The 14,000-nt window shown below is 40.5% G+C and overlaps 1 protein-coding gene across 3 annotated transcripts in view; it reads right to left on the bottom strand.

The window, feature by feature from the left end:
- Positions 1–13,776, bottom strand: part of FBXO25 (F-box protein 25) — a 30,720-nt gene extending 16,944 nt beyond the window's left edge. For 2 of the 3 annotated variants that reach the window (XM_064412067.1, XM_064412068.1), the window contains exons 1-4: positions 13,756–13,776; positions 10,825–10,968; positions 4,016–4,125; positions 2,634–2,683 (exon numbers count right to left, since the gene is read on the bottom strand). In XM_064412067.1, the coding sequence (XP_064268137.1) occupies positions 2,634–2,683; positions 4,016–4,125; positions 10,825–10,961 (297 nt within the window). In that variant the 5' untranslated portion in view covers positions 10,962–10,968; positions 13,756–13,776. Of the gene's footprint in view, positions 1–2,633; positions 2,684–4,015; positions 4,126–10,824; positions 10,969–11,071; positions 11,225–13,755 lie in introns of those variants that run through there. The other variant, XM_064412069.1, reaches the window with a different exon arrangement.
- Positions 13,777–14,000: the final 224 nt, after the last annotated feature.

Here is a 14,000-nt window from a genome sequence, read left to right as displayed (position 1 = left end):
CATTCTTGCACGGCCACAATGCTGGCACTCCCTCGTGGCTATCACAGTCCTCATTTGCCATGCACGAGGAAAGTCTTGCTTGTACAGCTGTCTGAGCCTACAGTTATGAGAATTATCTGATCCACACTTAAGGGTGAGAACACAGCAAGCTGCTTCTGAGATCAGAAGAAGAAATGGTCTCAACATCTAGAATTTATTTTCCAGGTGCTAGAAGCTTAGGCACTTTTTTTTCACACATTGAGAGCAAAAGCAAGTGCATTTTCCTTTGGTACTTCTCCACACTCTCATGTGAAAATGCAAGTTTCAGAGGCTGTTGAGAACAACTTAAGGTGGTAGAAGCAGCCCAAAATTACTTGGGATTATGTCAACTCGGTACATTTAGAGCCACAAAGCCACACTGGAGCCCAGGACCAAATACACTGAGGCTAGGAAAATGTGTCTGGTAAAAGAGAGTCTCACAGAGCAGTGTGCTATTATGGTTTTATTAGCCCAGGGAAGGAGGAGGATAAATAATTATTTAAAGCTCATTCCTAGACAGACTTCCTTGGTAAATTATGGGATGTTGACAAGTACAAATAATGTTCCTTTTTGTGACCCAGTAAACACTTACCATGCATGTACCCCAGCAGTATGGGACAGTTAAGAATTCACTGCAGAGTGGTTATAATTACTGCCTGTTGGTTAGTGACCAAACTCAGGGTTGCACTGCTTGCTCACTCAGCTGATGCACCTCAGACCCAAGCACACTGCACACTTCATGAGATGCACACCTTGCTTAGCTAACAGAAATGAATTAACACATAGCCAATTAAACTTTTGTTGAAATTTAAATATTTGTGGCTGTTCTCTGCCTAAACAGTTATTATCATTAGGTCATGCTTAAAACATTAACATAAGAGACATTTCCCTGAACAGACTGCTATGAAACTACAGCTTTACCTTTCCCAGAGTACCATCATGACAAAATTATTCCAAAAACATCTCCAATTTCATTTCAGCCACACACATGCACTTGTTTTGGTTTTCTTCAATTTCAATGCTCTCCCATAGCATGGTTCACATGTTTCTTACCAAGACCTCCCTTTTCATTTTGCCCTAAAAATGAGTATCCAGTTTAGGAAGAAATGTTTTCTGGTTGTGAGACCGCTCTTTCAAAAATCAAGAAAGATCAGAACCTGTAAGGAAAACTAGAGCCTCCAAATTATGTTTTAGATTAGCTTAGATTGTTGCTCTGAATTTTTCAGTTATTCCTTGCTACTTTTTCAGCCTACTACTCTAAGCTTTTAAATTTATACAAATAATTACTTGAAAGATAAGTGTTTAATTCTAACCATCCCTGGTTTGTTTTTTATACTAAAAACCCAAATAAATCTGAAGGATGAATGGTCAAATATTAGAAGGTAACCAAAATACTTTGTCCACTCTCTGAATGGACAAGGACCAGAAGCAAATACTCATACATGACTAGTACACCAACTTCTGCACAAGTAGGGGAAAAAAATGAACCCTTTATATATGGGTTATGAAGGACACCAATACATGATTTTAGGCTATTTGTATTTTGGCCTCAATGTACTTTTGAAACCTCAGCTTAACCTTATTATTCAAAGCACCACAAGGACTGGCGACAGTCTGCTCTCCCCCTGCTCCTTCTCACCCTAATTTAAGACAGCACAATGGGAAAAAGCATGCTCAAGACTTTTGCAGACCAATCTAAGTAACCTCATCTAGAAGATAAAGCAGAAAGAGGGCTGTGAATCTGGTGAAAGGCTTTAAAGTACCCTTCAGAGCTAGATGGGCAGTCTCTACGCCACTGGTCTGCAAAGTCTTGCATTATGTCCTTTTATGTAGGCTCTCCTCCACAGCACGCCCTTCCTGAGTAAAAAGCTCTGTGTTGTCTCTCTCAGCTCTAAAATGCAAAGCTACTTTTGCCTGCATGGCTACATCATCAGCCTCACCTCCATCCCCCTCTCCTGGCTGACATTACCATGTGGATGTAAAACCTCCTTACTGGTGTTCAAGCTCCACACATCCCAGATAAGCCATGACAATCAGCACAGGAATGAAATTCACACTTCAAGACAGTTTAATCTCTACATACAACAAATGTATTTTAACTCTTGACTTGCCAACAGGTCACTCCAAGAGCTTTCATATTCCCTTTACAGTTACATGATACAGTTTATATCTCAAACTGAAAGCATGTGGACTTGGTTGAAAATAAAGATCCTCTCTGTAAAGTTTGAAACTGATGCTTTACTTACTTCCATTCAAATTTGCACTAAGATTCCAAAATACCAGGTGCCTGCCTGCAAGCCACTTCTTTGGAGATATTTCTCGGGTTTTGCACATACTTTCAATTTTAGTTCAAAGAGACAGCAGAAAGACAGAAGAGCTTGGATGAACAGTGAAGAACTGCATATCTATCCTAGCAGGTTCCCACATCTCTGCCACAAAGACCTACCTACAAGTCACTTGGACAGCTGCCTTTGCCTCACCATGTGCAGGTGTCCAGTATTGCCAATGAAGAGAGGTAAGTATACCCCTTAAGACCACATGGCAAAAATACTTTTTTCAATATACTGTCTGTCAATTAAGAACCACAAAGATTGAGCCACACCACGCAGACTTACTTCCTTGGTGCTTTCTTTATGAACATAAATCCACTTTTCACGATAAAAACCTAAAATAAAATCAAAATATAAGCATTTTAAGCTTCCACATTAGTTAATGCCTTCCAGAAACTCAATTAAACATACAATTTTCAATAAAATGCTTCATAAGATAGCAGAACAGTTTTAATGAAGGAAGTTTATAAATGATGGAAAAGATAACTAAAAATTGTCAAAAGATATGGACTTCATGAAAATAATAGAAAAGTTATATAAATTGGTTTTTTTAAACCAAAAGACCTGGCACACAACTGGTAGATGAATGACAACTTTTGCCAGCTGTGACCAATCTGACATAACATAATTATGTCCTACATAATTCCTGACCTTTTTTTTTTATACAACAGGCTCCTCAGCATTTGAAAGTACAGCAGATATAGACAACACTTTTGTTCCTGACCACTCCACCCCTCTAATTCATTTTCTTCTCTACAGGTGCCTGTTCTACATTGACTTGGTTCAACTAACTGCAGAGGACAGCAGGGAAGTCAAGGGTACAAGACTAATGAAGGCAATCAGGCTGACCTTCAGCTTTTACAAGTCTTGCGTGTTGTCAAATGAGACATGCAGTCCCTTGAATCTTCTGAAATGCCTGAAACTCAGACAAGCCTGGAGAAGCTTGCAGCTTTCTGCAACACCATCTCCCTAACAATTTTTGCAGATATACAAACAACAGATCATTTCAAGATCAAAGCATTAGAAATGCCAAGTAGCTGCTAACCAACTTACCTTATTTACCTACTCTACCAAATTCTCTGCTTTGTTAATTTACTTACTGTTTTACACATCTGCAGTCCAAAGTATCAGCAATCTTTTACAAATAAAAGCTGATAAAATGGCTTTTACATCTTAATTTTTTAAAAGGGACTTGTCTCCAAGAAATTCGGTACTGATAAAATCTTTATCAGGAAATATAATTGTTATGACAAAATATATTTATTTATGAACTGATTCTGGAGTTGGTTGACTAATTAGAACTTGAAATAAACAAAATAAACCATCTGCTTCGGGAAGTAGAAGCTCCCATAAGCATCAAGAAGAATTTAATCTAAAACTAGTCCATAAAACATAACAGTGGTTAGTATCAGAAGACACCTAATACTCAGCAATTACTATTCTTAAATGAATTACCTTTGGGTCTTTGATAAAAAAATCCAACACAATAAGTGATCAATAACACAGTTTCAGTTAAGACATAGCACTTTTGACACCAGAATTTGTTGCCAATACAGAAATAGGCGTAATTTGGAAGGCTACTCTATAGGTGAGTATAACATGACTATTATAACATTTCTCTGAACCCACATGAGCCTTCTAAAATAAATTAAAAACCCCAGCCTTACATTGTGAATCAGTGTTATTCCTAAAATGATCTTTTTTCCTTTTCTTGGCTGCAAACTCACAGTCTTCAGTATTGTACACTTCTTCATTCTCATCATCTCCAGTTATGATACTGAAATAAAAACATCTAATTAGTATAGCAGTAATTAAATATTTAAGATGCATACATCTTACAATTTCCTGCATTAAAGTCTACCAGCTGAAAAAAAAAAGAAATCATGTTCTTAATTAAGAGCCTCTCATTGTCTGTAGCAACATGTATCTGGAGAGAAGCTGTCTTCTTTTCTTCCCAGAGGGGCTGAATTTTATGCCAAAGTGATTAATACATGAAAGTATCTTCCTAAGACGTACCTTGAAAATCATTACTGACATTCAGGAAGGACTAAGGAGACAGTACTAGCCAGACAACTGTAAAGCTCTGCAGAGTTCTGGTGTACAAACATCTATTTTTTGAAGTGGACCAAGTCTTAACTGCACACAGGTAAAAAGTCTGCGAAGAATTATTGCACATCCTTGCACAGGCAGAAAGGAAGCAATGAACAACATCTCTCTTCTATTGTCACCTCTGGGGCAAAGAAAGTCTTTTTAAGAAACTCTTGATTCACAACTCTGTACATACTACAGGTGCCATGGCACTGTTTTGCCAATGATTTGTACAGCATCAAGAGCCAAGGGGTCTGTCACTGCCAGAGAGACTCAACTCCACCTATGTCACTTCTGACAGTTAACTATGGAACCCAACACTGAGGACTACACCAAACACTTACGTATATGGACCACACAGGGTGAATATAAAACAATACACATATAAGTTACTGAAAATCTTTTTTAATAAGCTAACATTTCTAAAATGTATATGCATTTAAAACGCTCTGTGCTACAGGAAATCTACACAGCTTCATGAAATTTTCATTCCATTTTTGCAGATAACTGTAAGGACTAGCAACAGAGATAAGAATGGGTGTTCTCTTTTCTAGCACTGAGAAGGAAGATACTTCATATGAAGGCCACAGTCTTGCACAGATAATAATGAAGGATACATGGCAATGAAGTGGACTTATTTATTTCTACATTACTGCTCTTTGGCAACAAAGTTGTATATGAAACTCTGCACATTCATTACTATTTTAAATCTAAATTGCTTTTTATCACTGCCAGTTTGAACTTCAGATTAAAACAACTGAACACTGTAAACTGAAGGACAGAAGGTTTTTCAAAAATAACCTGTATCTGGGCATTAAGTGACAAAAATCAAATAATTTTGGTCTATTGCTACTAGCTTACAGAGTTAAAATTTTCAGGTTTGAACCATCTGTTAAACAACACTAAAAAATGTTTGGCTTCTGAATTGTTCTAATCAGTACATGCTAGCTCAGCTTAAAGACACACAAGTTGAGAAGATTTAGAAAAAGAAAGTTGGTTTCATCTTAGCTTTTTTTCCAGGATTTGAACCCAACATCTGCATTCAGACAGTGCTCGATACAAGGTGATGGCACTAGTTCAATCCTTAATATTTTTAAAGCAGAGGATAAAGACTCAATACCTTAAATATTCTATACAAGAGTGCCAAATATCACATCTGGTCAAACAGCAAGAGTTCAGAGGGAAGAAACGAGCAAGAGACAAAAGCAAAACATCAACACCAGTTGTTTGCTTATGTAACATTTCAATTGAGCAGTTTGTTTTTGTGGGGTTTTTCCCCCCAAAGCTATCACATAGGAAATCTCTAAACTCACTAAAATGAATTTAATTATCATTTAACATATAGGCTGCATCACCACATCATGTGAGAAGCTATAGCAGAATCTGAAGAGTTGTTACAGAGAACCAGAAATCGAGCCAAAAGCTCCCGGAGTTTTATCATCCTAACAACAGATACAAGACTAGGCAGATAGGTCCTGACACTCTGCAACATAACCCAAGCAGCACAGAAACTCTCTCATGCCCCTTGACCCAGGGCAAGCAATGGGCAGAGGGTGGGAGGCCACATTCCTGAAGGCCTGCTTAGAAGAGGAAGGTTAATATGTAAAGATTCCTTCTTTTGTTCCTGGATCCAAGTGTCCCTAGAAGGTAATTTAGGCCAGTAATATACCTGAAGTTGCAGGGACCCCTGAAGTGATTTGAATCCCACTCCTGACACGCCATAAGATACACTTCCCCAAGCATCATATAAATAACTAAGGCAGCTTCAGGAGTCAATAAACATAAGGAATTGTGAAGATGAAGACTGTTATTTCAAACATCTTTATCTAGCATTCAAACTTGCCTGGGACATTCCTGGAATTCCTTAAGTCTCTTTAGAGAAAAGACAAATTGGACTGTAATGTCTGAGGATGTTCTGATATGAGGCTTTATTTCCTCAAGTTCTGTCCCACTTCACATAGAGAGCCTTTCCCTACTCATCTGTAAACACCACCACTCTTCTTGACAAACCTTTAGTCTGAAGGCAGTGAGTGAAAGCGAGGGTCCCACAGACATCAGAAGAATGGGACAGAGACAGCTACCCAATGACTGCTGGCATTCCTTCCAGAAATCTGCAGAGCTGCTTGACAAGTAATAAAGCTGCTCTACTGTTCCAAAAGCAACCCCTGCCCCCTCAAACACCAAGATAGGATACAAGAAACCGAATAAAGTGCTGCACGTGCCATATGGTGTAATAGAAGCCTCAATTTAGTGTTTTTATTATAATACTGCACGTGACTTTTGAGTGTACCTGGCAGGATTTAAATATGTACATAATACTGCCATTTTACAGCTATTCTTACTCTCTTGTCTTGATGACACACTTCATAAAAATTTGTTCTAAAGCTTTTAAAAGCAAAGTACCTGGTGTCCTTAGAACTATAATATCTTCAATAGATCATGCAACAATTTCAGTTTTCCCAAAATGTGATTTCATAGCAGTATTTAAATAACCTCTTGGGTATGATACTCAAAATGATGGAAAATGTGACAGGGCTATCTGAGCTCCAACTATTTTCCCTCATCTCCTTGCTTCTTTTCACATGGCCCTCAACTCATGCAATTATTTACAGAGACAAATTATTTTAGAAGTGACTCTCACAGCTTGACCATGGAAAATCCTGAGCTAATTGCACGCAACAAATGATTTTGTCATTTGACAAATATATTGTAGCATTATCTGTTCACAGATTCAAATCAAAGGACTTCTATCTGGAGTCAAAACTGCTCTTGTGAACACTGTTCTCACAGAATTAGACAAGAGAAACCACAGACTGAAATTACTGTCTTGCCAGCCCAAGTTGTTCATATGAACCTAACACACAAAAAAGTAAATATCACCATCATTAAAATCTTATTAGTCTAATTCTCTTTTACCTCAAAAAGAACACATAAGACAGCTTTACTCCTAAGTTGCAGGCTAATGAAAGACACTTGCATACAATTCTGTAAGGCAGCTCCACCCCCACCTAGCTTCTCTCCACCACAAGGTTTCAAGGACACAGTGCCACAGCACTGGAAGTGTCTATCTTTGCTTGGATTTACAGGCAGTCATGGCCAGCATTCACACCACAGAGCCTGAGTGCACACAGCCCAAGCCACATCTCCAGACACTACATGCCTTGATCACAAGGCACTCTTAGGCAAATAACTAAGACCTACTGAAGTGATAGTCTCCTTTTTTTTTTTTTCAATCTTAGTTTCCATAAAAGATCTAAAGTACAATTTATCAAGCAAATAATTATTATGCCAAATAATTAAAACTCTTTCTGCACAAGTGATTATATTTGTTCAAGCATGGTTACCATTAGGTCCACCAATTTTACTAATTCAGCAGCTGGATTCACCAAGGCATTGGATGAATAATCAAGCAAGGTTAGAAGTTCTATTTTAACAAGAACACATTCTTCAATTTATGTAACTTATGTGTCTTTAAGGTTTATTTCAGAATCTGTTTGTGATTATATCTTCCTAATTTCTGAAGAGAAAGTATTTGCAATGGGTAAAGGACAACATGTGGCAAACAACTCCATCTACACTTTCTCTCACAGAAGAGAATAGAAGCAAAACTAGAAAGGGTTTCATTCAACTAGATAGCTTGAATTTATTTCTTTATAAAGGAAAACTGCTATAACTGCTCCCTTAAATTCAATACTAAAGTACTAACTTCAGAAGATATTTTTACAGAATATTTTAGTGAAAAAGATTATTCCTTACAATGGATATAAGTGAACAAAACCCTGCTAGAACAGCCAGATTGACATACACCATCATTCCTATTCACAGGACAGCTTGAAGAGGGAAATAGGTATTTTTGTACTGTTTACTATGTGTTTCTTCTACAAGGAAGCACTTTATTAAGTCTCATTTTTCTTTAGTGCTACATCATGTTAACAAATCTCCTAAGCCGAGTTATCCTCCATATACACCATAATTATTTCCAAACACCATAAGATGGTACAGAGATCCAGCCAGGAACACATCTGACACTGCTGTACCACAGTGTGAAGCCCTGCACATGACAGAGAAGAGCCCCAAGCCTGGCTGTATGCTGGGTACAGACTGGACAGAAAGCAGTTTTGCAGGAAAGGAGCCAGGAGTCTGGAGGATAAGTAGCTGAAGACAGGTCAGCAGTGTGCCCTTGTGTTGTGTTAAACCAACTGCACCCTGGATTGAGCTATGGAAAGTGCATCCTGCAGACTGAAACAAGCAAACATCCATCTTTATTTGGCATGAGTACTCATCTGGAGCACTGAGCCTAGTTTGGGGCCCCTGAATACAGTGGAAACATTGTCATACTGGAACAACTCCAGTGGGGAGTCACCAAGCCACTGGAGCACATGGTGCACAAGGGTAGAGAACTGACCTTGCTCAGTTCTAAGAGCTGGTAGTGGAGGGAAATCTAATTGCTGTCAGTTTTTAATATGAGGCTATATATAAGATAGAGTGTGACTCTAAGTTTGTAGAAGCTGGGCAGTGGTAAGTCAAGTGGTAATGGACACAACCTGTGATAAGAGAAATTCTTACTGGAATGAGGAGGGCAGGGAGAAATGGTACAACACAGGACAGCACAACAACAACAACATAACATTGACAGTTACAGAACTTGAATAGGAATCCAGGAAAGGTCTTCCATTCTTGGAAAAGCACAAAGCTGAACTGGGCAAGGCCCTGCAGAACCCAGCCCCAGCTGGCCTTGCTTTAAGTATGTGTTTCAACCAGACGATGCTCAGAGGTCATTTCCACTCAAAACTGTTCCATAATGTTGTGCAAATAGACATTAATTGCAGTTTACTGGCAAAACTTAACTGGCATATAAAAAGTTTAAGTTACAATCATAGATCCAAAGCTAAAAGTGTGGTGAAATTACGCCAAAGTAGCACTACAATGCCAAGACGTACCAACTTGAATTCTCTAGTCTGAGTTTGAGCAACATACATTTTTAATTGAATAGACAGAAGTAAATTAAGAATCAAAAATTAAAGCCACAGTTTTTGGCTCCAGAAGAGTTCAATTCTAGGATTTTCCAAGATTAAGGGGAAAAAAAAAAAAGAAAAACAACAACAACAAAAATCAATCAGTATTTTTGCTGAAAGAAGCCATAAAAATACCTCACCTTGCTCTTTGGGGAAAACATACATATATATATTTATACACACATACACAATTATGAGCAGAAGTCTTAATGGTATTCACAAAGACTGATCATTCCTTTCATACTTATCAGTTTTAATTAAGCAACCTACATGATATTTATTTTTTAAGCAACTTGCACAGTTGCTAAATACTTATTAGATTTCTCTTCCTTTGCCAAGTATATTATTAAAGATATAAAGAGAGAATATTTTTTTCAAAGGTATTTAAGGCAACTTTTATGTTGGAGGCTTACTGAACATTCTTCCAGACAAAGTTTTGTATCCACAGTGGCCAGACTGTGTGGATAAAGAAGCCCAAATGAGATCAGTGACAGATTAACACAAAAAGAAAAAAGGCATGAAGAAAACAGTAGGTTAAGCTTAATATTAATGCTTCACTGCTTGATAACTCCCTGGAGGATTGTTTTACAAATTTAGAAAACACAGGTGTGTGACTATAGCAAGTCCTATCTTCCCAGTAAATCCCTCTCTAAACCAGCTGAGTTATCTTTTACTGGACTAACAACAAAACACCGAATGCTCCCTTTCCTCATTATGAGCACATTATGCTGGAATTTATGACCAAGATCCTACTCCTGAGAATTACTTTTGTGGAGGAGTTTGTTTTGACAAAATGATTTATATCACACCAGTCTGTGGCCATTTGCCACAAGTATTACTTTATTTACCTAATCTCTTTCTCACCTGCCCTACAGGAGCACACACAGTCACCTATTTTGTTAGAGAATGAGAATTAAGCTACCACTGATGGATATTTGGAGCAAAGGCATTTTATGGCTGCCACAAACTAATCCAACACCCACACAGCAGAAAGCCTTCATTCACTTCCAGGTTCAATATGCCTGTTGCACTTGCAATTTACAAGTGTCACTTTTGCCTTTAAATAGTACTCAACAGGCATTGGGGGCAGGTTTTTTGCTGGGTTTTTTAAAAGTATTTACAGTTTTATTATTTTGAAAGGCATATAGGCTAAGAAGGGATCTGGCTGCCTCAAATAAGCAACTCACAAAGCAGTGACAAAAGAGAGACAGCCTCCACAGGGGTCTCCTGTCTGCCTAACAAAACACATGATTGCATTTGTATACAGATGACATCAGCTCCCACAAACAGTGGCAATCTGAATAGAAATTAAGTCAATTTTGCCTTCCCACCTGCTATTAATTCATGCAGAATCACTTTTTTTTTAAACTTACACAGTGTGGCTGATATCATTCAGCTGATTATTCCCATCCTCAAGTGCATGACTAAAGGTTTCACATCTTTTCCATCCATCTTCTGTTTTAACCCATCTCCATCCAGGGGATCTCCAGTCTTGGCCCAAAAATGGCATGGTTTCTCTATAAGCAGCAAGAAGAGATTCTTTGTCTATTATTTATTTAAAAAGTTTCAAAACTTCCTGTCATTATTTCAGTTTTCTCTTTAGCCTTAAAAAGAAAATACCTTGAGAAAAGTTCTCTGTGGAGCATCCTTTAAAGAAACAGATTCAGTGGTTTCAGTAGATTTTTTTATTCTCTAATGATGTTCCTCTTGTCTTTCAGCATTTTATCAGATCAAGGTAGATTTCCTTGTTCTTTGGAGAACAAGGAAAAAATCCTGGTAGCCCATGAACGGAATGATACCAAAAAAAGAAAATTATATCAATTGTATCATGTGCAATCTGCTCTGTTATGATCAAACAGATTACTGATTTTCATACATGACTAATAAATGGTTTAAAGAGATCAACAGCTCACAAAATCAATGTTGCTCCTTTTGTTTTTTCTAATCCTTACAAATACTGAGTTTATGGTACAATGTGTAGTGATGTTTTGGGAAAGGAATTTTAACATTCCCAAAAATCTTTTTATGTTGTTTTTGAGGCCACCTCCCATGCCAGCCCATTAAGCAGATACCAGGACAAGAGGAGACTGCAACAAAGTCCGTTGTGACACGTCTCCAGAAATTCCTACAAAGAGATGCAGGTCATCACAGATATATCAAATAGTGTTCTGCTACCATTTTTCAAAAGTGAGATTCACTTCTGACACATTAAGAATTTGAACAAGGCAGTTTTCTACACTTTGAAGACTATAACCTTGCCAGCTTTTGCTCTCTTCTTCCCATTCATCACCCAAACATATTGCTCTTTAGTTTAACAAGAGATTTCACATGCAAGCTATAGAGGGAAGATAGCATTATCATATTGAAAACACATGTTAATACATAACAGCAACAGCTTTGGCCCTCACAAACATGCATTTTCTAATATTTTTTCAACTTGAAAAAACATTAGGCCCTTTCAGTAAACATCACTACGAATTTATTTAAAATTTTGCCCTCTTGACCAGCATTCATCCAATGTATTTGTTAGAAGAGGATAAAAAGCCAGAAGAAATACAGACTGAGTGAGACAGCTGGATTTTTCTTTATTTAAAAACCTGCATAGTTTGAGGTCAAAACAAAGTGCATTGCCCAGACCTCAGGATTGACTAAGGTCCCCTTCCTACTCATAACTCAGCTTTCCTCTGCTCCTAACAAGAACCTTTTCCAAAATCTACATCATCCATTCCCCCAGCTGCAGCAAACTTCATTCATGCCTATCTGCTTTTCCAATCCTTTTACTGCTTCCTAGTAATAATATGAAGAGCAAGAAGTTGTTTAGTACTCCCCTCATACTGGTGTCTCTACCACAGAATGGTTTGGGTTAGAAGGGACATAAAGACCACCCAGTTCCAATCTGGGTGACACCTTCCACTAAACCAGGGTGCTCAGAGCCCCATCCAGTCTGGCCTTGAACACTAAAAAGGATGGGATACCCACCATTCCTCTGGGCAACCTGTGCCAGTGCCTCATCACTCTCACAGTAAAGAACTTTTCACTAGGACCTAACCTAAACCTACCTGCTTTCAGTTTGATGCCATTCTGCCTTGTTCTGTCACTGTGGGCCCTGGTCAAACATCCTTCTGTAGCCCCCATTTAAAGGGCTGGAAGACTGTTCTAAAGGTCTCCCCAAAGCCTTCTCTTCACCTGGCTAAACAATCCCAATTCTCTGAGCCAGTGTTCATAGGTGCTCTAGCCCTCCTCTGGACTCTCTCCAGCACATTCACAGCCTTCCTATGGAGAGGACCCCAGAGCTGGATGCAACACTGCAGGTGGTGTATGAGGAGAGCAGAGCAGAGGGGCAGGACCACCTCCCTTGACCCACTGGCCACACTCCTTTTGGCGCAGCCCAGAACACCTCCAGCTTTCTGGGCTGCAGTGCACATTGCTGACTCATGTTGAGCTCCTCGTCAACCAATAGCCCTGAGTCCTTCTCCTCAAAGCTGCCTTCAGTCCATCCTCCACCCACCCTCTACCTGTGCTTGGGGCTGCCATGACCCAGCTGCAGGACCTGGCACTTGGCCTTGTGGAATTTCAGGAGGTTTGCACACACTCATTTGTGTCCTGTCAAGGTCCCTCTGGATGGCATCCCTTCTCTCCAGCTTGTTGACTGCACCACACAGTTTGGTGCCATCCAAAAAGTTGCAGAGGATACACTCAATCCCACCGTCCATGTCCCCAACAAAGATGTTAAACAGGCCCAGTCCCAATCCCAACCCCTCAAGAATGTCACTTGTCACTTGTCTCCACTTGGACACAGAGCCATTGACTGCAACTCTTTGAGGACAACCATCCAGCCAGTTCCTTATCTACCCATCTGTCAAATTCATGTCTGTCCAGTGTGGAGACAAGGAATTTGTGTGGGACAGAGTCAAATGCTTTTCATAAGTTCAGGCCAATTACATCAGTCACGGTGTGACCCTGTATGACCTCATCCACCAGCCCTGAAAGCCCACCGAAGAAGGGCACCCGACCTGCCCCTGGTGACACCGGGCTGCTGCCATCCTCACACAGCCTAAGGAGCTCCCAACGCCCCAGGCAGGCTCCACAGGCAGGCTCCACACGCCCGCTCCAGACCCGCCCCAGCCCCTCTGCCCACCCTGACCCCTCACGCCGCGCCCCCCGCTCCGAAGAGCCAACCCCGAACCCCTCAAGCCACGACTGCCCACGCTCAGCCCCAACCCCGCAGGCCGACGGGGCTCACACACACGGCCCCACAGGTGTCCTCCGGACCGCTGCCGGCCCGGCCCGCGCTCCCCGCTCACCTCCCGCCGCCGCCGCTCGCTCCGTGCCCGCCGCTCCCGCCCGGCGCTCGGCCCGGGCCCGGCGCTGTTGCCGGAAGTACCATGGGCCGCGCTGGCCACGCCCCCCCGCGCTGATTGGCCGCCGCCCTCCGCGCTTGTTGCTACCCGGCAGCGCGCGCCGCCATTGGCGCAGCGGGGCGGGGCCGTCTCCGCCCTGCGCGAGCTGGCCGCGTCACGTGACGGGCGCCCGCGGGCCGCACGTGCCA

Source organism: Passer domesticus, chromosome 3 (assembly GCF_036417665.1).
Source record: "Passer domesticus isolate bPasDom1 chromosome 3, bPasDom1.hap1, whole genome shotgun sequence".
Lineage (NCBI taxonomy): Eukaryota > Metazoa > Chordata > Aves > Passeriformes > Passeridae > Passer > Passer domesticus.
The sequence above is the reverse complement of the archived record's forward strand: the minus strand, read 5'-3'. Positions and strand labels throughout refer to the sequence as shown.